This window comes from Triticum dicoccoides, chromosome 6B (assembly GCF_002162155.2).
Source record: "Triticum dicoccoides isolate Atlit2015 ecotype Zavitan chromosome 6B, WEW_v2.0, whole genome shotgun sequence".
Taxonomy (NCBI): domain Eukaryota; kingdom Viridiplantae; phylum Streptophyta; class Magnoliopsida; order Poales; family Poaceae; genus Triticum; species Triticum dicoccoides.
In genome coordinates, this window is record NC_041391.1 from 717115215 (window position 1) to 717136045 (window position 20831).

General features: G+C 43.2%; 2 protein-coding genes across 3 annotated transcripts in view; both read right to left on the reverse strand.

Moving 5' to 3' along the window:
- The window catches only part of LOC119325582 (disease resistance protein RGA5-like), a 7122-nt gene extending 3861 nt beyond the window's left edge, over positions 1–3261 (reverse strand). Inside the window, exons 1-5 of one of the 2 annotated variants that reach the window (XM_037599313.1) lie at positions 3080–3261; positions 2823–2977; positions 2552–2655; positions 2282–2384; positions 1261–2183 (exon numbers count right to left, since the gene is read on the reverse strand). In XM_037599313.1, the coding sequence (XP_037455210.1) occupies positions 1261–2096 (836 nt within the window). In that variant the 5' untranslated portion in view covers positions 2097–2183; positions 2282–2384; positions 2552–2655; positions 2823–2977; positions 3080–3261. Of the gene's footprint in view, positions 1–1260; positions 2184–2281; positions 2385–2551; positions 2656–2822 lie in introns of both variants that reach the window. The other variant, XM_037599315.1, reaches the window with a different exon arrangement.
- Positions 3262–15604: 12343 nt separating this feature from the next.
- Positions 15605–19544, reverse strand: LOC119321650 (disease resistance protein RGA5-like). The gene is made up of 2 exons (XM_037595240.1): positions 18703–19544; positions 15605–17606 (listed from the first exon to the last, which is right to left on the reverse strand). Exons 1-2 carry the CDS (start codon positions 19542–19544, stop codon positions 15605–15607), a joined length of 2844 nt encoding a protein of 947 aa, XP_037451137.1.
- Positions 19545–20831: the final 1287 nt, after the last annotated feature.

Below are 20831 nucleotides of genomic sequence, written 5' to 3' on the forward strand. Positions count from 1 at the left end.
GTCGCCTCGCGGGCGGGGCGGCACGGGAGGGTTAGGGTTAGATTAGGTTTCCAGATAGCCGGGCCCCTTGATCCGGCTGGAAAGAACGGCAAGCAGGTGAGACTATCGACTCAACGGCGTCGCCCAAGAGGACGTCGCCGTGGTGAGGAAGAGATCAAGATCACCTTATTCGACACAACACCAATGGATTATGAGTCCAAGGACTAGTCTGTAGACTAGTCTATGAGTCTCAACTTCAGGGCCGACTAGACTTCAGTGTCGACTGGTCTATGAGTCGAAACTTCAGTGTCGATTTGTGTCGACTAGTCATGCTTAGTCTATGAGTCTCAACCTCAAAACGACTTGTCGACTCATCGACTCGTAAACCTTGGCAGCACCAACCTCACCACAATGGCGCTACTAGACGAAGACGGAGCCCTAAATCAATGAAACAGCTGGGGGAGGAACAGGAGCCTCCCCCCACCCCCTCACCAGCCGCCGGAGCAACGGATGAAGAGGGGTGGAGATCAGGGTCTCGCCGGCGTCAAGGAAGGCAGGAACTGTCGCCTCTGTCGCAAAGTAACAAGGCGAAGTGGGTCTCGCTAGCGTCAAGGAAGGCAGGAACTGTCGCCTCTGTCGCAAAGTAACAAGGCGAAGTGGGTCTCGCTAGCGTCAAGGAAGGCAGGAACTGTCGCCTCTGTCGCAAAGTAACAAGGCGAAGTGGTTTCTAACACTTGGGAGTACCGTGAGAAAATGGAGTGTTTGGGGCTCTACTCTTGACACAAACATATGTCAATTATTACTCAATAAAGGGAATAGCTACTGTCCTATGTCTTGAAGATCATAGAATATCAAAACGAAGGATATAAATCATAAACTTAGGCTCCTGACATGGTTTTCTAACTCTTGGGAGTACTGTGAGAAAATGGAGTGTTTGGGGCTCTACTCTTGAGTCTTGACACAAACTTATGTCAATTGTTACTCAATAAAGGGATAGCTCTGTGCCTATGCCTTGAAGATCATAGAATATCAAAACAAAAGGACATAAATCATGAACATAGGCTCCTGACATGGTTTTCTTTGTACTCTCTCCATCTAGTATAAACATTTGACCATTACTTTTTCTAACAACATATGGAGAAACTGCGAAGATAGAATTATATGGAACTTTTTAACAAATTCAACTAGTATAATCTTTCTAATGACATATGTAAGTAACTTTTGTATACATTCAAAGAACGCCACGTAGAAATGGAAAGAAAAGATAAAGATAGCATGTACCTTTTATCTACTAGGAAGTCATTGATCTTGCTAATGAGTATTTGTAGACTCCCTGCTTCCGTGTTAGAATAATCCTGACCGCTAACTTCACTAAGAATAGTCCTCATGATACTCATCATCTTTGGGGTCCGCGACACGGAAAAGAAGGCCCAGCACTCGAACTGCCCTTTGATCTCTTGATACACTTGGTTTGCAAGAGTTGTTTTGCCCATTCCTCCGGGTCCAATGATGGAGACTATCTTTGGTTGTTGTTGTGTTGACACAAACCCATCATCTTCCGTCAACAATTTGATCAGCTCAGCCTTGGGTTCATCGATTCCAACAAGCTTCGATGCATGCTCCAATATAGCAAGAGCTCTTGGGTCAACGGTTGCATTCTTATTGTTGGAGATAGCCACACCAGTCTTGTATCTTGCATTCCTATCGCCCACCTCAATGATCTGTTTCTTCAGATCCTGAATCTCTTTACCTATCCGACGACGAGCCTTCATCTTCCCCAGCTTCCCAAGCGAGCTCTTGATCTTCTCAATGAAACCATCTGGCTTTTTGTCTTTGTCGCCGATGCTTTGCATGAAGTCATCGATGGCGTCCTCCATGTCATAGGACAGTTCCCGCACCTCATTCATCCAAACTTTATCCTGCACATCGGGATCCTCCTCTTCAGACATCTTGAGGAGAAAAGCCTCCATGGCGGCAAGCTCATGAGTGAGGGACTTGATCTCCTTGCGAACTGTCTTGAAACGCTTGTACTCATTGCCAAGCAGAGTGGTCAGCTTTCCTATGACGGGTTTGAGGACCCCCGTCGCCACGCTGACGAGAGCTGCCTCCATGGCCATGCTAGCTCAGAGCTTGGTCAGTCAACTGTCAGTGGAGGTCAGATTGTTGAATGCACCGACAGTAAACAGGTGAGACCAATTGACGACCTGAAAAAGAGAATGGGTTAGTAGACTGATGAACATCTAGCTACACATGGAACCTGAATTTTTAGTTGTGTCGGAGACACAGAGAGATGGGTTCATACCAGATTGTGGTGCAACCCAGCGCCACAGTTGGCTCGATTCGCAGTGCAAGTGAAGAGTGGATTTGATTTATTCTCCGCGTCGTCGTCGTGGTCGATCTGAACCCTGAAAGAAGATATATAGATTAACAGAGGTGAGCCCGAGCATTGGTGCACCAAAAATGGCCATGCCATCTCAGAGCTCGGCCAGTCAAAAATGTGCGTGGTTGCAGAATGCACTGACTGGCCGAGTTTTTATTACAACTGGCCAGCTGAGTTTTTATTGGTTCATACCTGAATGTGGTGCAACTCAGAGGCAGCTCGCAGTGTCGGCCAAGCGCACTGACGGTGAACAGTGGAATATATATTTCTTCTTCTCCGCGTCGTGGATGTGAACCCTGAAAGAGAATGGATTGACGGAGGTGAGCCCGACCGCCCCACACGAGGTACAGAAACACGAGGTACAGACAGAGCGTCCCCAGTGCCGGCGCAGTCAGTCCAATGCGCGGCGCCGACGGGGGCATGGGAGGAGATCAAAGCAGGGAGAGAGGGGACGGGGCCGTACCTCAAAGCATGGATCCGGCTGCGGCGGTCACGAAGTAATCCCGTCGCATTCGCATCGGCATGCGAGGCGCCGCGAGACGGTGGGCGTGCCAGCAGGTGAAGAGTGGATTCCTGAGCGTCCTCAGCGTCGTCGATCGACCGAGGTGAGCGCAACAGCTGCAACAAATGAGTTACGAATGCCGGCGGGTGCCAATGCGCGCCTTCATACTAGAAAGAGATGGAAGCAGGGCAAGTGGGGATTCGTACTCGTACTCGTACCTAGCTAGCGCTAGCAGGATGGATCTGCCGCTGAATGGCGGGCTGCGGCGACCCTCGGCGGCTTTCCCGGCGAGGAGAAGCTCAGACGGCGCCGGCGACGCGTGCACGGGGAGGCGCAGGAGTGAGAGTGGCAGCAGGAAGTGGGAGTGAGAGGAGAGGAGAGGAGAAGGGGAGGGGATGGATCTGCTCGGCAACGCGTAAACAACGACCGACCGTCGCCAAGTCGTCGGCGTCGTCGTCGTCTCGCCCATCTCTCTCTCTCTCTCTTCCGTGGGCCCAAAACCACGTGGCCCAACAGAGTATGTCGGCTCTCTCATGCGCAAAAGATAACATATTTTTAGGGAGCCGCTATGCGTCCGCCGGTAGATGTCTAGTAAACATCCACCACCTCGACACATTAATTCCTGAAACAACAACCGACCTAACTCCTTACGTGCACGCATCGCCTTCCCAACACATTAATTCCTGAAACAACAACCCAGTTGCAGAAACAACGATCGCGTTGCAGAAACAATTCCTAAAACAGTGTCTGCGTTGCAAAAGCAATTTCTAAAACAACGACTGCATTGCAGAAACAACTACCATATTGCAAAAATTTGGAGATTGCATAAACAATTCCTGAAACAACGGCCGTGTTGCAGAAACAATTCCTGAAACAACGGTTGCGTTACAGAAACAACTACCATGTTGCATGTGTCAAGCACGTCAGCGCAGACCGCAATAGAGTAGTAGCGCCGCCCCTCCAGCTATTGCAGAAGCACGACGATGAGTCGTTCCTCGCTTGAAAAGCAACTTGAAGTGAGGGAGCTGGCAGAGAAAAAGAGCAAGAAGGGTAAGACGGAGGAAGGCTACCTCGCCGGCGAACACCGGCTGCCGGCGCACGCGGCGGTGGCCGGCTGGCTCGTGTGAGTAGTGAAGTTGTAGAAGCTTGAGGTGGTGGCCGCCATGGCATGCTGCAAGAGTTGGGAAAAAAGATCCGACTGAAAAGGAGATAAGGAAAGAAGGATGTAGCGGTGCAATGGGTCCATATGGACACGCCTCACGTGCTGGAGGCGGTGGATGCCCAACATTGGATCCGCCGGGTGATGGTAAGAGTTTCCCATATTTTTAATACTATATTTTTGGGCACCGTCATTTTTGCAGCTAGGAGTAATTTAGAGTACCAATTTTTGAGAAGAAAACAAGAACCCTTAATTAACTTCACCTGAAGAAAGGAGGTTTTCTGGACCAAGATGCGGATCAGTTCATTAGTATTGATAGTGTGATTCAACAACGGGTACTCACCGCTTCTGCTGTCGCCGGCCGATGACGCTGATTGGTTGTGTGGATGCCCTCATCAAACTTGTTGGGGCTATTACGGTGCTAATGTGTATGTGTGTGCGCGCGCGCAAGCGCAAGTGTTGCGTCAACGCTGAAACAATCGACATCCTCAGCGAGAGCTCCTATTGGAGGAAACCAAGCTCCAGACGAACACAAAATAATTCAAGAGCTTTCGCGCAGAAAGGAAGAGAGCATGGGCCAGCCCATTAGGAGGAAACGAAGCTACAGACGAACAAAAAATAATTCAAGCGTGAACCGAAGCTCGAACCCGCGACCTCCATTCATTCAGCTAGCAGTGCTAACCAACAGAAGCTACGACCTGCTGCAACAATTCAAGGCTCGAACGTTTAAGTACGTACTCTGTTGAATTCTTTTTTTAAAGCATGCATAAATTATTTTGTATATCCGTTAAACATTTTGCAATATCCGTTGAACATTTTATTAAAATAAGTTGAACATTTTAAATAATACACGATGAACATTTTTGAAAATATGAATATACACGCTGAACAATTTTTGGATACGCACTGAACATTCGTAAAAGAACATTGAACAATTTACGAATACACACTGAACATTATGTAATATACACAGTGAACAAAATTAAGAAACATATTGAGCATTTGTATATTCGTTGAAAAAAAACGAAAGAAAAAAAACCAAAACCAAAAGAGGAAAACAGGACAAAAACCAAAAACCAGAAGAGAAACAAGAGAAAACCAAACCAGAAGAAACAAAAACAAAACTAGAAGAAGAAAACCGGAACAAAACCAGAAGAGAAAAACAACAAAGAAAATCAAAACATGGAAGAAACAAAACTAACGAAAGAAACAGCAGCGAACGAAAAAGAAGCACGCGAACCCGTAGTGGGCCGGCCCAACATGCACGCGAACGGAAACAGGTGTGAGCGTTTGCTCGACAGCTTGCCGCACACGGGCGTCCAATAGGATTCGCCATCCTCAGCTTCCAAGACTGTTTCTTCCTTCTTTTATATTGAGATAAACTAACTGGTAGTTTGTTTCCCGTAGTGTGGGCTGACCAGCTAATAATGGGCTTTATTAACACTTTAACATGTAAAGTTCTTAGGCTTGAAGCCTTAAAGCACACAGTTGTTTGGGGGTGTAGGTTAATCGGCCCTAAATCTACTATGCATAGCCCCTAGTCTACTGGGGGCCATGCCACCCGCCCAGGTGATTCCTATTTGTTGCGTGGTAGCTGGATAGTAACCCAATACCCGCCCCATGCACCACATCTTAATTACGTGCCGACCATACTGGCTTTTTTCCCATGGTTCTGGGAAAGGTTCTAGAATTTTCCCTAAAGCAGGTTTTTATATTCTGCTTTTTTTGCGTTATTTTTTCTTTTTTATCATTTTTCTTCTATTTTTAATATTTCCTTTTTTTTAATTTCATGAACATTTTTTGAAATTTGTGAACCTTTTCAAACCTGCAAATATTTTTTGCAATTCATGATCTATTTTTGAATTCATAAAAAATATCCAAGTTTGTGAAATATTTTTTAATGCTGACATTTTTTTTGAATTCCCAAACAACTTCTGAATTTGTGCACATTTTTTAAAATTCGTGAACATTTCTTGATTTCATTAACCTTTTTTCCAATCCACGAACAATTTTTGAAATGCATGAACATTTTTTGCAAACTCACGAACATTTTTCGAAATTCATCGATTTTTTGAAATCGTAAACATTTTTTGAATTAATAAACATTTTGTAAATACATGAACATTTCTTCCACTAGTATTTTTTGGAGCTACAAACATATTTTGAATCAGCGAACGTTCTATAATTTTTCGAACAGCTTTTTGGAAAATAGAACATTTTTAGAGTTCGTGAACATGTTTTCGTTTTCACAAACATGTTTTTGAAATACAAAATTTGTTTTGAAAATTCAAAATTTTATGAACTCATGAATTGTTTTGAGGAATAATAACTGAAAAGAAAAAACAAAATGCATAAAGCAAAAGAAAATTGATAAAAACTGGTGCGTCTCACAAAGCACATAGCCCGGCCCAGAAGTGCCCCCCAGCTGCGCGCTTGCGCGTCACCCAATGTGTTGTGCACGAAATAGGAGCTCCCCTCTGCCCCTGCATGTGGTTTCCTGTCTTTAGTTGTGGATTAGTGGTTTCATGTCGTTTTTCAATGTGTGTTCCTATGGATTTTGTAGCGGTTCGAGTTCACTCGAGCTATAAGCGTATTCTGTATGGGTTTTAGTGAGTTTCAGTGTGGGTCCCTTATCCTATATATTCTTTTAAAAAATACAACCTCGATGTATGTCATTCTTTCAACATGCAGCCTTTCACCTCACTAGGTGTGCCATGTTAGCATTCACTAGTATTTTTTTTCAGCCATACACCACATACACTATCTTTAATTCTAATAACATGCACTCTCCCATCTCACCAAGTCATGAATGCCTGCCACATCATAATTAGTCACATAATTATCCACGCTATACATCTTAGACAAACTCATTATTGGCATGCCATCTTATTCATGCGGCATAAAAAAATGACTGGAATTGGCAGTTGTCATTGATCGTCATGATGGATTAAAGAGTGAAAATATGAATTGAAGAAGGCAATACGTGAATGCAAGTATTGGCTGCTGCCGTCTAGTCGTAAATACTAAAGCATTTTTTATTGAGAAACTCTACAATGCTATAATTTTGGGGGGTTATAGATTGCTAAATATTAATCTAACAATCTGACTTGAGATTTTTTGTTATAATATATAATATAATTTATTTCAAAAAGTCAATGAACCATTAAGTTCGAAACATAAAATAAATATATAAATGTTAGTATGTAGTAATAATAATTCATATCTACATGTCTCTCAGTGTTTCCACAACAACATGCTGGGAATCATCTAGCTTCTTTTTTTGCAGTAAGGGAATCATCTAGCTTCATATAGATTTTATACATATTTAGCATATATGTCTCTTTTTCCCATCGAAAGCATGGTACAATTTTATCTTATAATATGGAAAGACATTTAGTATACCCTTTGTGGATTAGTTTTGACTTATGTACACCATCCATGCAAAAGTGGTATATGAACAACATTTCAATTTCACCAACTAGCGGTTAATTTTAAACTACATGTTTCTATAAACAAAGTGGATGCCCATGAATGGTTTCTATCAGTAACATATGTGATATCCTTGGAAATATTATCCAAAATATATCTTAGTATTTACTAATAAGAGTATGTGGGATAGATTTTCGGATTTTAAGTTCTCATCTTAATAACTAATTCTTAGAGAATTTATTGTATGATTAACGTGCATTGGACTCTTGATGCACCGTTCGAGTGTAGCTCTCGCATTATGTGACACTTACTGTATCGATTCGTGACTCGGCCGACTAATTTGGCAACCGGGAATATACCGACTCGGACAAAGCAATGGAGAACTTTTCTTCCTGGTTTACTAGTAGTTTTTTCTACTGGTTATCAGCCAGCTTTTCAATTTAGTTTTCTAAAAAACACGAAAAAATTAGTTAGTTTAAGAAACCAAACATTTTTTAAAATGTGAGCTTATTTGAAATTTAAGATTTCCTTTTCTAAAGCATTAATTTATTTTAAAAAAATTGACATTATTTTTTACAAAAAGTCTGGTTTCTTAGAAAAGAGATACTTTTTAGAAAATTCTGCTTTTATGAAAAAACATGAACAATTTTCGAGAAACATGAACATCTTAGTTAATTGTTAAAAAATAAAAAGTAAAATAATATAAAAGAAATAACAAAGGTAAACAAAAATAATAAGAAGAAATGGAAATAAAAACCAAAAAGGAAACTGGTAAAAACCAGACAGAGTCTTCTAGAAGCTTCCTAAAACAGGAAAAACCAACCCATAAACCTTCTAAAATCGGAAATCAGCAAACCCGTTCACAGTAAACGACCTTTCATCACTCTCGCAATATTATCAAATCTGGGCCTGGAAAACCAAAGAGGTGGCATTAGCGAATCTAATAGATGTAGGTAGGATTACCTATAAGTACCTCAGAAACATATTTTTTTGAAGTGGTATTGTACGAGGGCGTAAGGAGTAGTAGTAATAATATGCGAAAACCCCTCTAGGATTGAAAGTCCGTCTTGCTTGCACGCACTGATTAAGACAGGATTGGAAGTGCGTGCAAGCAGGACGGACTTATCCCCTTTATAAACAAGTAAAACCGTGCTCTGTGTTCAGTTGCTGCCCTGCAACAATACAAGTTCATCTTTATATATTGTACTCTCTGAACCTCCAATCAATACAAGTTCAGTTTCTATCCTTCACTCAGTTTAACACGAGAATTCCTTGATGTCAGAAGAACTCGTTCAGTTTCTTGCCAAAGAACTTGTTCAGAAAAATAATACAAGGTGGAGAATGAAATGGTATAAGAACAAAAAATCAAGATTTAAGATAGATTTGAAGTAGCAGGTTACAGGGACGTACCTGCAGGCACATACGATTCATCGCTCGTATACAAAACAAGTCAGAACAACAGGCCAGTCCGGAACTTGGAGAGTGGAGACACATTCATCATAGAGAACGATGAACCGGTCTCTTAGATGAGCGAAACATGTCAGTTAGATGCTTGATCGGTGAAGCAAACACACAGGCACGTATGTCTGTGTCATCTTGTTAATACCAATATCACTGTATTTAACAGTGATTATGTAGAAAGCATTTAATAAACTGTAGAAAATACTGTAAGCCTTGTGCGATAGCTGGAAACGTCTTAGCCTGTTGAGGCCGACGGGTTCGTGTTTATATGGAGTTGGGGCGCACCTCCCAACCATAGCGCATACATTGTTGAGATTACAAGAGAGGGAGAGATATTCAAGGAAGGGGTAGAACTTGGAGAAGAAGGAAACATTCTATCTCTATCTATCTATCCTAACTACCTCAGGAGTGGCGGTGCAATCACATTATGTTTAACACCCTCCCGTAATCACAGCTTCATTAAGTTGAGATTATGCTTGAATTCTTCAAAATTTCTTGAGGGCAAAGGCTTTGTAAATCCATCTGCAATCTGATCCTTTGAATGCACAAATCGAATATCAAGTTACTTTTGAGCAACTCTTTCTCTGACAAAATGAAAGTCTATCTCTATGTGCTTTGTTCTGGCATGGAACACAGGATTAGCAGAAAGATAAGTGGCTCCAAGATTGTCACAGCACAGACATGGAGCTTGCTTGCTCTTTACTCCAAGCTCTTTCAACATAGACTGAACCCATATGATTTCGGCTGTAGCATTTGCTAATGCCTTGTACTCTGCCTCAGTGCTTGACCTGGATACAGTAGCATGTTTGCGTGCACACCATGATATTAAGTTAGGTCCAAAAAAAACTGCAAAACCACCTGTTGAGCGTCTGTCATCCAGACACCCTGCCCAGTCTGAATCAGAAAAGGCACTGACAAGAGTAGAAGATGACTTGCTGAAATTTAGACCTATATTGAGAGTATGTTTAACATATCTGACTATACGCTTGGCAGCTGTCAAGTGAACATCAGTAGGTGCATGCAAAAACTGGCAGACTTTGTTGACTGCAAAAGATAAATCTGGTCTGGTAAGAGTGAGATATTGAAGAGCTCCTACGAGACTTCTATATTTTGTGCTATCTTCCTGACTCAAAATTTTACCTTCTGCAAGAGACAATTTTTCTGAGCTGGATAATGGAGTGAGTGAGGGTTTACAACCTTGCAATCCTGCTCTTTTTACCAGATCAGCTGCATATTTTGCTTGAGAGAGATGAAGTCCATTCTGATGTTTCTTTACCTCAATCCCAAGAAAGAAGTGCAAGTCTCCAAGATCCTTTAATGCAAACTCTGCACTTAGATCCTTTAAGAGACCTCTGATTGCTTCATCAGATGAGCTAGTCACAATTATGTCATCAACATAGATGAGAACAAATATGCATGTATTGGACTTGTTATAAATAAACAATGATGTGTCTGATTTAGAGGGAACAAATCCAAGTTTTTGCATCTTGTGACAGAGGCAAGAATACCATGCCCTTGGAGCTTGTTTTAGTCCATATAGAGCTTTATCAAGTTTACACACATAAGAAGGAGTACTCTTACTTTCAAACCCAGGAGGTTGTCTCATGTACACATCCTCTTCCAGAACACCATGGAGAAACGCATTCTGTACATCAAGCTGCCTGAGACTCCATCCTATGGAAACAACAATAGACAAAACGAGACGAATAGTGGCAGCTTTTACCACAGGACTAAATGTATCCTCGTAGTCTATGCCATACCGTTGCTTGAAACCTTTTGCAACGAGCCTAGCCTTATAACGGTCAATGGTTCCATCAGATCTCCTCTTGATTCTGAAAACCCACTTGCAATCAATTAAATTTTTACCTTGCTGTGGTGGAACCAGGTGCCAAGTTTTGTTTTTCTTTAGTGCCATGTATTCCTCATTCATTGCCTTCTTCCACTTATCATCACAAAGTGCTGCAGCAAGGGTTTTTGGTTCATCTGGTTCTCCTGTGGAACAGACCAAACCATATTTAGTCATATGTTTATAATCTACGGGTTTAGTTACCCCTTGTTGCAGCCGTGTACGCCATGATGGTGGAGCCACAGAATCTGTAGCCACAGAGGATCCAGGGTGCTGCGCAGGATCATCTGCAACTGATCCCGAGGCGGATCCTGTCGCTGCAGCGCCAGCGCCCGATAGATCCTCCTGATCTTCTGTGGCAGATGGCTGAAGGGCGGCATCTGAACTCGGCACAGAGAATCCTGAGCCCCGCGCCTCTGCGCGCGCGCCGGTCGGTCGGCCGCTCGTGGCGGGGCCCGCTAGGCCCGCGTCCTCCCTGGCACGCGCCAAGTCCCGCCGCTTGTACGTGACAGGTTGGGCGCCGTACCGCGCGCCAGTTGGAGGGGACCGCGTGTCAGGCACGGGGTCGTCGCGGCGTGAGTCGGGCGCGTGAGCGCGTGTGCCTGCGCCAGCGCCTGCGGTGGCTGATCCCGAGGAGGATCCTCCCCCCTGCGCTGTTGCCGATCCCGAGGGGGATCCGATCGCCTGCGCCGCTGCTGATCCCGAGGCGAATCTGTCTCCTGCCACGGGACACATGGGATATAGCCCGAGATTTTCACCGTTTGCTCCATTTTCTTCACCGTTTTCTTCGTCGTTTTCACTTGTTGCATCAACACAGGACTCATGCATGCCATTAGATGAGTTAGCCAACAATTGATCATCAATACTTTGTCCCCCTCGATCAAAACTAGTGAGGTGAGGTGGCAAGAGAAGAATCTCTTCTCGAAGAAGTGCGTCGGTGTTTGGGTGAAGATCAGTGAAAGGGAACTTGGTTTCATCAAAAACTACATCAAGGGAGATGTAAACATGGCTAGTGGAAACATCTAGGCACTTAACTCCCTTGTGCTGAGCACTATAGCCAAGGAACACACACTGTTTTGATCGAAACATGAGTTTGCGATTATTGTAGGGACGTAGGTTTGGCCAACATGCACACCCAAAAACACGTAGGGACTTGTAGTCTGGTTTTGTGTGAAGAAGCCTTTCGACAGGAGTTTCATGGTGAATGACACGACTAGGAAGCATGTTAATGATATGAACAACAGTGAGAAACGCTTCATCCCAAAATTTGAGAGGCATGGAAGCGCCGGCCAAAAGAGCAAGGCCAACTTCAACGATGTGTCGATGCTTGCGTTCAGCTGACCCATTTTGCTGGTGAGCGTGGGGGCATGACACATGGTGTGAGATTCCAAGTGTCTGGAAGAAGGAGTTCAACTTTTCGTACTCCCCTCCCCAGTCGGATTGGACAGCAAGGATTTTACTGTCAAACTTTCATTCAACTAGAGCTTGAAAGTTTTTGAAAACTTGAAACACATCAGATCGTTTCTTTAAGAGATAAATCCAAGAGAATTTGCTGTAGTCATCGATAAAACTAACATAGTAGTTGTGTCTACCAACAGAAGTGGGAGCAGGGCCCCAAACATCAGAAAAAATTAACTGTAATGGTTTAGTGGAGATGCTGGTAGAAATTGGGTAAGGCAACTGATGACTCTTTGCTCTCTGACATGAATCACAAATTGTTTCATTATAACGCTCTCCAACAAATGGGAGTTTATTTTTCCTAAGCAACTTTTCAACTAATGAAAAAGACGCATGTCCTAAACGATCATGCCAACGTGAGGATGACAGCTTGATAACACCACAAGCTTGTTTATTTTGTCTTCGAAACTCCGGAATCAACGGATAGAGGCCGCCAACGCATCTATCTCGATAGAGAATTGTCCTCGTTGCCTGATCCTTGATCAAAAAATAATAGGGGTGAAATCCCAAAAAGACATGATTGTCAAGGGCAATTCTATGGACAGAAAGAAGACTTTTATTAGCACTAGGAACATGCAGAATTTTCCTAAGATGAATGTTGGGATGAGGGGTACGAAATATTGAGTGACCGAAGTGACTTATACTCATACCTTCTCCGCTGGCAGTATGGATTTGATCCTTGCCGCGGTATTTTTCCTTCATGGTGACTTTCTCGAGCTCGTTGGTGATGTGGTTGGTGGCGCCGCTATCGACATACCAATTTGTGTCGACGCCATAGGAGCCATCGGCCGCCGCAGCAACTTTCTCCTCATCTTGCGAGTCGTAGTCGTCCTCCTCATACCTGTACCAGCAGTCCTTCGCTGTGTGTCCAGGCTTGCCGCAGATCTGACACCGGGGAGCATCGAGACGGGTTCTGCCGCCACCACCAGTGCCGCGGCCACGGCGACCACGGCCTCCGGATTGAGGTGGAGCGGAGCCACGGTTGCCGGCACCGAACCTGCCTTTGGTGCGAGAGGAGCCACGCGATCGGGAGCAGCCACCCCGTCCACGAGTGGCCATGTTTGTGGACGACTTGAAGCCGCCGCCACCGGATCCTTGGAACTGTGCCATGCGTTGATCGAAATTTGACAGCATGGCGAAGAGTTCATCAAGGGTTACCTGGTTCACGCGGGCGTCTAGGGCAGATACGAGGGGCTGATAGTCGGCGTCGAGCCCGTGGATGATGTAGGACGCCAGTTCATCGTCGGGGATCGCCTTGCCCGCGGCTGCGAGTTCGTCGGCGTAGCTGCGCATGGCGGCAAAGTAGGAGGCGACGGAGAGGTTGCCCTTCTGCGCGTTGATGAGGGAGGTTCGGATGTTGTTGATGCGGCTGGCGGACTGCGAGGAAAACATGCCGGCGAGCGTCGTCCAGAGCACGCCCGCGGTGGTGACCGTGGTCACCGTGAGCAGCACCTCGCGTGTCAGATTGTTCAGCAGGTATCCAAGAACCTGCTGATCCTCCCTGACCCAGATTGGGTGGAGAGGGTTGGGCAATGACACCTCCTTGCCTTCCTTGGTGGTGACGAGGAGTCTCGCCGGCTCTGGCTGAGTGCCGTCGACGTAGCCGAAGACACCGGCGCCACGCAGCTGGGGAATCACTTGCGTGCGCCATAGCACATAGTTTGTGCGCGTCAGCTTCTCAGTAACTTGGCCATTGAGGTTGGATTGGGATGCGCCGGAGGATGAAGACATGGCTAGGGCTAGATGGAGTTTGTTTGGAGCTTAGATGGGAAAAGGATGGCTCTGACTACCATGTGCGATAGCTGGAAATGTCTTAGCCTGTTGAGGCCGACGGGTTCGTGTTTATATGGAGTTGGGGCGCACCTCCCAACCATAGCGCATACACTGTTGAGATTACAAGAGAGGGAGAGATATTCAAGGAAGGGATAGAACTTGGAGAAGAAGGAAACATTCTATCTCTATCTATCTATCCTAACTACCTCAGGAGTGGCGGTGCAATCACATTATGTTTAACAAGCCTATATGTATATAACACCATCGAAATCGTCGAGAAAATGAGAGGAACTTATTTACCATGGGTTGACTTCAAGAAACTTCCTAGCTACTCCATGAATGAAATGATAATTAACCACAAATGCACAACTAAAGGAGCATACAAAAAGGGAAAATTACATAACACTAACAGCCAACATGAATAATGGTGAACAAATACATTGGCATGACACATTGAGGGAAAATTTCAAGTCGGTTCATGGAAAAGAAAGACAATTATATAGCCAAAAAATCTACCGTAGGAACTTGGGAAGTGGGCGAGGTGAAAGGAGCAGCAACAACTTGATCTCATCTTGGTGATGGCAGTTATTCGAATTGTTGATGGTAATCAGGTAGGCGGCCACCAACAGAAGGTAGCAACAAGAACAGAGAGCGTTTCAAACACCCGCCTGGTCACAATGTATACACAATGTTAGCCACTTAGCGCCAAGGGAATCTTTCTCGGATTATCAACAAAACAATACAGATGAAGCAAATAATATATGCAACACAAGACCAGTGAGACAGCGCTTACGAACCAATTGTATAACAGTGACAACCAATACAAAAGAAATATAATAAATAAGGCAAGGTGATGACACTTATTGCTCGTATTGGGTAGAATTTCTCTGGCCTAATTTGTTTAAACTTTCAACAAATGTAGAGTATAGTAATGAATCATAGAACAGAGAAGTATGTAATGTATCCAGATATTGTTTGAATTTGAGAACCGACTCACGAGGAGGAGCTAACAACAACTACTGCACTAGAACAAGTGCGTAGGCCGGAATTCCACTGCCAGTATAGTTCTTTTAATCAGGTACAAATGTCTTGTACTCATTTAAGAGAAGCTCACAACATAAATAAGACAGGGAGATGAGCCAATTAAGGAGTAACAAATAAAAGAATTACCCAACAAAAAACTGTTGTGTAAGCTAGCTAGAAATGCCTTTACATTATTCATGTGAAAGAGGATGCGGGAATACAATGTATCATCAAAGGGAGAAACGCAGCAGCAACTCTCATGTTGCCGGCCGGCCCAAGAGGCATTTCTTTTAGGTGCTTGTAGCTCCAAACTCCACTGCTTGCTAGGCACAGTACTACAGTAGTGCTTGTAGTTAAACTGAACGAGAGGATGAAACTTGTCTACCAATGCCGCCTTGTCTCCTCAAACTCAAAGAGGTGGGGAGCTGATAGTGCAATAATTAGTCCCTTCTTGTCCTAGCATTGATGATCTTTCTAGCTTGAGCTTGTACAGGGAAGGAGACATGAAGATATGAACATATGAGTCAACAAATTAAGAGAAAAAAGACCATGAAGTTTATAAAAACTTGGGAATACGGTAGTACCTCAAGGCTGCTAGTTGCGGCTGATTTTCTGAAAGATGAGAATAGGGCAGTTGGGATGTGTACCGGCAGCTCTCTCCATCTCAGCCTGCGCAACTGCCATAGTGCTATCATGCCAGGCATATACTGCAAATTTGAGAGTAATGAGGGAGGGGAGGTTTCCCATTCCGAAATAGAAAGCACTTCCACCACTACCACTAGCAGTGTTAGAACCAGACCACCCGTTTAAACATATTCCAATTTCGAGTTTTTCAAGCTTAGGCATGGATCCTGCTTCAAACACCATCCATTTACATGATCCCAAAGTGAACTTTCTCAAGCATTTGAACCCAACTTTATGGCTAACTGTGAAGCTTGTATCGCTGTACTTCCCCATTCCGGCCACCTCCAGAATGAGCAACACCGGTAAGTTACCTAAGACCCGCAGATCTTCCTGCCTGAATTCTTCCATTTCTAGGTGCAACAGCTGGAGGTTTATGAGGGAACTCACCCATTTCGGAACCTGCTCCATGTGTGAGCCCTTCGTCATGATAAATTCCTGGAGACTAAGAGGAACAGGGCACAAAGGTCCCTGTCGTAAGAAGCGCCACCCAGAAACCGTAGTTAGAGAACGAATGTCCTGAGTGCCTAGTTTGCGAAGAGCAGAAGCAACATCTTTATTGCTCTTTCCCTCTTCCTCTTCCTCTTGATTTTCCTTTTCCTCTCTCATACTATCTACAGAGATGGAATCACCTTCAAAATTGAGGGTCAGCTTCCTTAGGTTCTGTAGTTGTCCAAGTTCTTGCGGGAAGTTAATTGGCTGCCTATAGACATTGACCTCTTCCAACATCTCCAATGCTTGCATCTTGTCAATTCCAATAGGAAGCTTAACACCACTGTCATGAAGCATATCCGCCAATCTTCTGAGATTCACAATGGTTGATGGTAATTCTTGTACTTGGGTACCTCTTATGTCCAGCATCTCTAAGCAACGTAGATGGCCGATTTCTTTTGGGAGCTCACTTACTTCTGTCCATCTCAGGTTCAGGTGCCTCAACTGAAACAACCTCCCAATATTTGCTATATGGTGGTTTACTACTTGGTGGCAAAGCTCAAGGTCCAAAATACGTAAATGCCCAAATTCACTGAGAGGAGGGATTTCCAAGGAATGCCCAAACACATTTAGTGATCGGGCATGAGACAATACCATGTCTATCTTTCTTATAGAACTTCCTTCTTCGTCAACTTGGATAGAGAGACGACGAACTTTGCTCTGTGTCCTAGTAGCTATATACGGAATGCCGACTAGAGTGACAAAGTTCTCTTCAATGGATTTCGATACGATGAAATCAAGAATTATGTCATGAACTCGACAACTCTCCACCTCACCATATTCATTTATCCATGCAACTTGGATCAAACTCCTATTGAGGAGCTCATTAAAACACCTCTCTCCCGACTGGTGTGCTGAATATCTACCATCTTTATGAATAAATCCCTCAGCAATCCATCTACATATCAGGGCTTTCTTCTCAATAACAGAATCTTCCGGGAATATACTCAGATACAAGAGACAAGTTTTGAGATTAGGAGGAAGATCAAAGTAGCTAAGTGACAATATCTTTATCATAGCTTCGATGCTACGGTTCCTTTCAAGTGCACGACCAATTGAATGTTTAACTTGATTCCACATATGTTCTGTTCTTTCTGTGGTAGCCAATAAACCGGATATGGCGATTATTGCGAGAGGCAAGCCAGCACATTTTTTCAAAATTTCATCAGCAATGTTTTGTAGATCTGAAGGGCAATCTTCATTGGAATGGAACAATCTTCTATGAAATAATTGCCTTGAATGCACCATTTCAAGAGGCCTCATATTATAGATACAACCACTACATGATGATCGACATGATTCTGCGACATCATTCATACGAGTAGTGGTGATTATTATACTCCCAGAACTGGTCATGGGGAATGCACACTTAATAACATCCCATGTATCCACATCCCATATATCGTCAACAACAACAAAATACCTGCACATGGATTTATGAGTGTGGCTTTAATATAGATCATACGTTACGAAATTCTCCAATTGATAGCTTAGATAATCCAGCATAAATCATATGTGTGTGGCAATTGATTTTGTGCCCTCGAATTTTCTTACACCCTTTATTTTTTTAGTTTATTTCAAAGAATTCTTAAAAATGCATTTCGGTGTGTTGATAAATTGGGCAAATAGTGAGGCATGAGGAGTTGGGCAAATAAATTCGCAACTTAAGTTGTAACCAAGCCCTACACTCAAATCCTTTTATTCTAAATTGGGTAAATAATGAGGCATATGGAGTTGATCTGATCGTTGTATGCTTGCAATATGTAAATAAACTTGCAACGGATTTATGTTATGTCAAATAATTATATTTTTCCTTGATTCTGCCACACATGGATAAGCACAAAGCAAAGATGATCTATTCTTTTTCCTAAAATTTCACAATGAAGTACACACATATGGATGGGTCCCACTTGTTCTCTTATATCCTAGAAGGAATGTTTGACAGTTCAAGAAAAGAAATGTTTTGTTTTTAGTAATCTTTGAAAAGTATGATAAATATAGAATATATGCAAGATTTTTTTTCAAGGCAGATCTGCAATGCAATGCTCTAAATATGCAAAATTTGTGGTACTGAAATATGGTGTATGCTCCACACTAAAAAGAATATTAACATGAGAAAAAAATATCCATTCACTTGTAATAGTTAAATGGTTCTAAGTGTCCAGTAATTAGCGAGAGTAAAACTATAGTTCAAAACTTTGGTTCAGTTTCTTTGTAGCATTACCTAAGTCACTAAAAAAATTAGAATCTAAGGTGTTCCGGGCAGATGAGTGTAACCTCCATTTGAATTAGATAAACCTCAAACAGAATTATGAAACTTTTAAGGAATTTGTCACACTGTATTTTATCTCATTTTAGAAAGAAAAAAACAAGGTCATATTTGACCATCATGTTTTCTAACATCTTAGAAAGTACAATGTAGCATTTATATGTTAGATCTATCGTGTGTGGTTCCCCTTACAGATCTAAACAAGTTTCGCTCACACAGTCGATAATGACAAGCGTGAATAAAAACAAACCTTTTGTCTGCTAGGACATCGGCGATCTTGCTGATGAGTTGTTGTATGCTTCCTGCTTCTGTGTTAACATAACTTTGTCCACTAACTTCACTAAGAATAGTCCTCAAGAGATTCATCATATTTGGATTTCGCGACACGGATAAGAAGGCCCAACACTCGAATTTTCCTTTGAGATCTTGATACACTTGGTTTGCAAGAGTTGTCTTGCCCATTCCTCCACATCCAATTATAGAGACCAACTTCAGTTGTTTTTTTGCTGACACACATCCTTCCTGTTCAGTCAATAATTTGGTTATCTCAACCTTGGGTTTATCAATTCCGACGAGTTTTGAGGCTTGCTCAAAGATGGCAAGAGCTCGAGGGTCAACAACTGCATTTCTAGTGTAGGAAGAAGCCTCGTGGGCTTTGAAGATGGTCTCTCGAGACTTGTATCTTTCATTCCGGTAGCCAACCTCAATGATTTGCTTCATCAATTCTGGGATCTCGCTTCCGATTCGGCGGCGAGCCTTCATCTTCCATATCGAGCTCTTGATCTTCTCAATAAAGCCATCGGGCTTAGTGTCTTTGTCGTCAACATGTTCCATGAAGTCGTCGATGGTATCCTCCATGTCGTAAGACAGCTCCCGCACCTCATTCATCCAAACTTTATCTTGCACATTGGGTTCCTCCTCCTCCGACATCTTCAAGAGAAAAGCATCCATGGCAGCGAGTTCACGAGTCAGGGACTTGATCTCCTTGTGCACAGTCCTGAATCGCTTGTACTCATCACCAAACAGGGTGGACAACTTCCCGAGGATGGGTCTCAGGGCCCCTGTCGCTGCACTCACCAGAGCCCCCTCCATGGTACGGTGTGGTGATGCGAGCTAGCTTTTGTTCTCAGAAGCTAATTTTTGTGTGGATTATTGCTTGCAGTAGCAGTGTATGTTGAATGGGTGCTCCCAACCTCAACCTTATAAATGCACGGCCAATCTGTCTTTCATCGTCATTCCAGTTATATTACTAATCCCCGCCTGCTTGATACTTCCAAGACTGGCTTTTTAAATATCACCAGTTGTACTTTTCTGTTGGCTAGTAGAATAAGATATACGGCGTTAGTAACTTAGCACCACAGATTAAAACTCTTGTTATTGACAAGAGGAAGAAACCAAAACTAGTTGCTTTGTTATTCTGAGCTCTAAATATGGATGCCAAAGGACGCTACACACATATATTTAAATTAGAGGAGGGTGCATCGTTAACATCGAAACATATATTAGAAGTAGAGCTCTTCTGGCTTCATTTGTTAACACGCCTGCGATCCGCTCACCGTGTATGTTGTCGTACCTTTTGTACATCTTAGACTGATTCGCACGCTGTCATTAGCTATATATTTCGGTTGCTATCATACAATGTAGAGTAGTTTTCTGTGTTGTTCATGCAGAAGTAGAAAATGATATCCTCACCGGCTGCATCAGGCATCCTAGTTGTGTTAAAGTTCTCCCCTTGTTTTGTACGCAAGAAGGCGAGAGTTTCATGGACAAACTCCGTGTGCAGTTGGTTTCTTGATTCAATAGAAGCTTTGTGTTTAACCAGCTGCCACACAACTATCTACGTAAACCAACTTCAGTTTTGCCCATATAAGACGTTATTGCAGTGATTCGAACTAGACCATTTTAAAAATTTATTTTGCGGGTGGCCATTTTAAATTAGGTACTGCATAAGTACTATTCATACCTTAATTTGTAGGCGGGCTTTATTAGTTTTTATTTGACCCGAATTTCCATCATATATTGAATAAAATGTTCCAGCTGATATGAGACTATTTGTTCCCTGCGACGTAGACAGGCATCTATATGTTAGGTACACATCAGAATTACTATGCAGGCCATTTCGAGAGAAAAAACTGCGGCCACTTAGGGATCGGTTGTGGTGTCGCGTTGTATGGATCGGTTCAGAGTGATGGTGCCATGCTTTGTATTCAGTTAAGTACTCTCTGAACCGCAAATGAATACTCCCTCCGTCCGAAAATACTTGTCATCAAAATGAATAAAAGGGATGTATCTAGATGTATTTTAGTTCTAGATACATCCCTTTTTGTCCATTTTGATGACAAGTATTTTCGGACGGAGGAAGTACATGATTACAGGTTC

Bases quoted from the DNA above. Each gene is read 5' to 3' on its own strand.
- LOC119321650 (XM_037595240.1), bottom strand. From the start codon at position 19,544: ATGGAGGGGGCTCTGGTGAGTGCAGCGACAGGGGCCCTGAGACCCATC. The intron at 17,607-18,702 runs GTTTGTTTTTAT...ATCCATGTGCAG, and splicing joins GATGTCCTAGCAGACAAAAG to GTATTTTGTTGTTGTTGACG.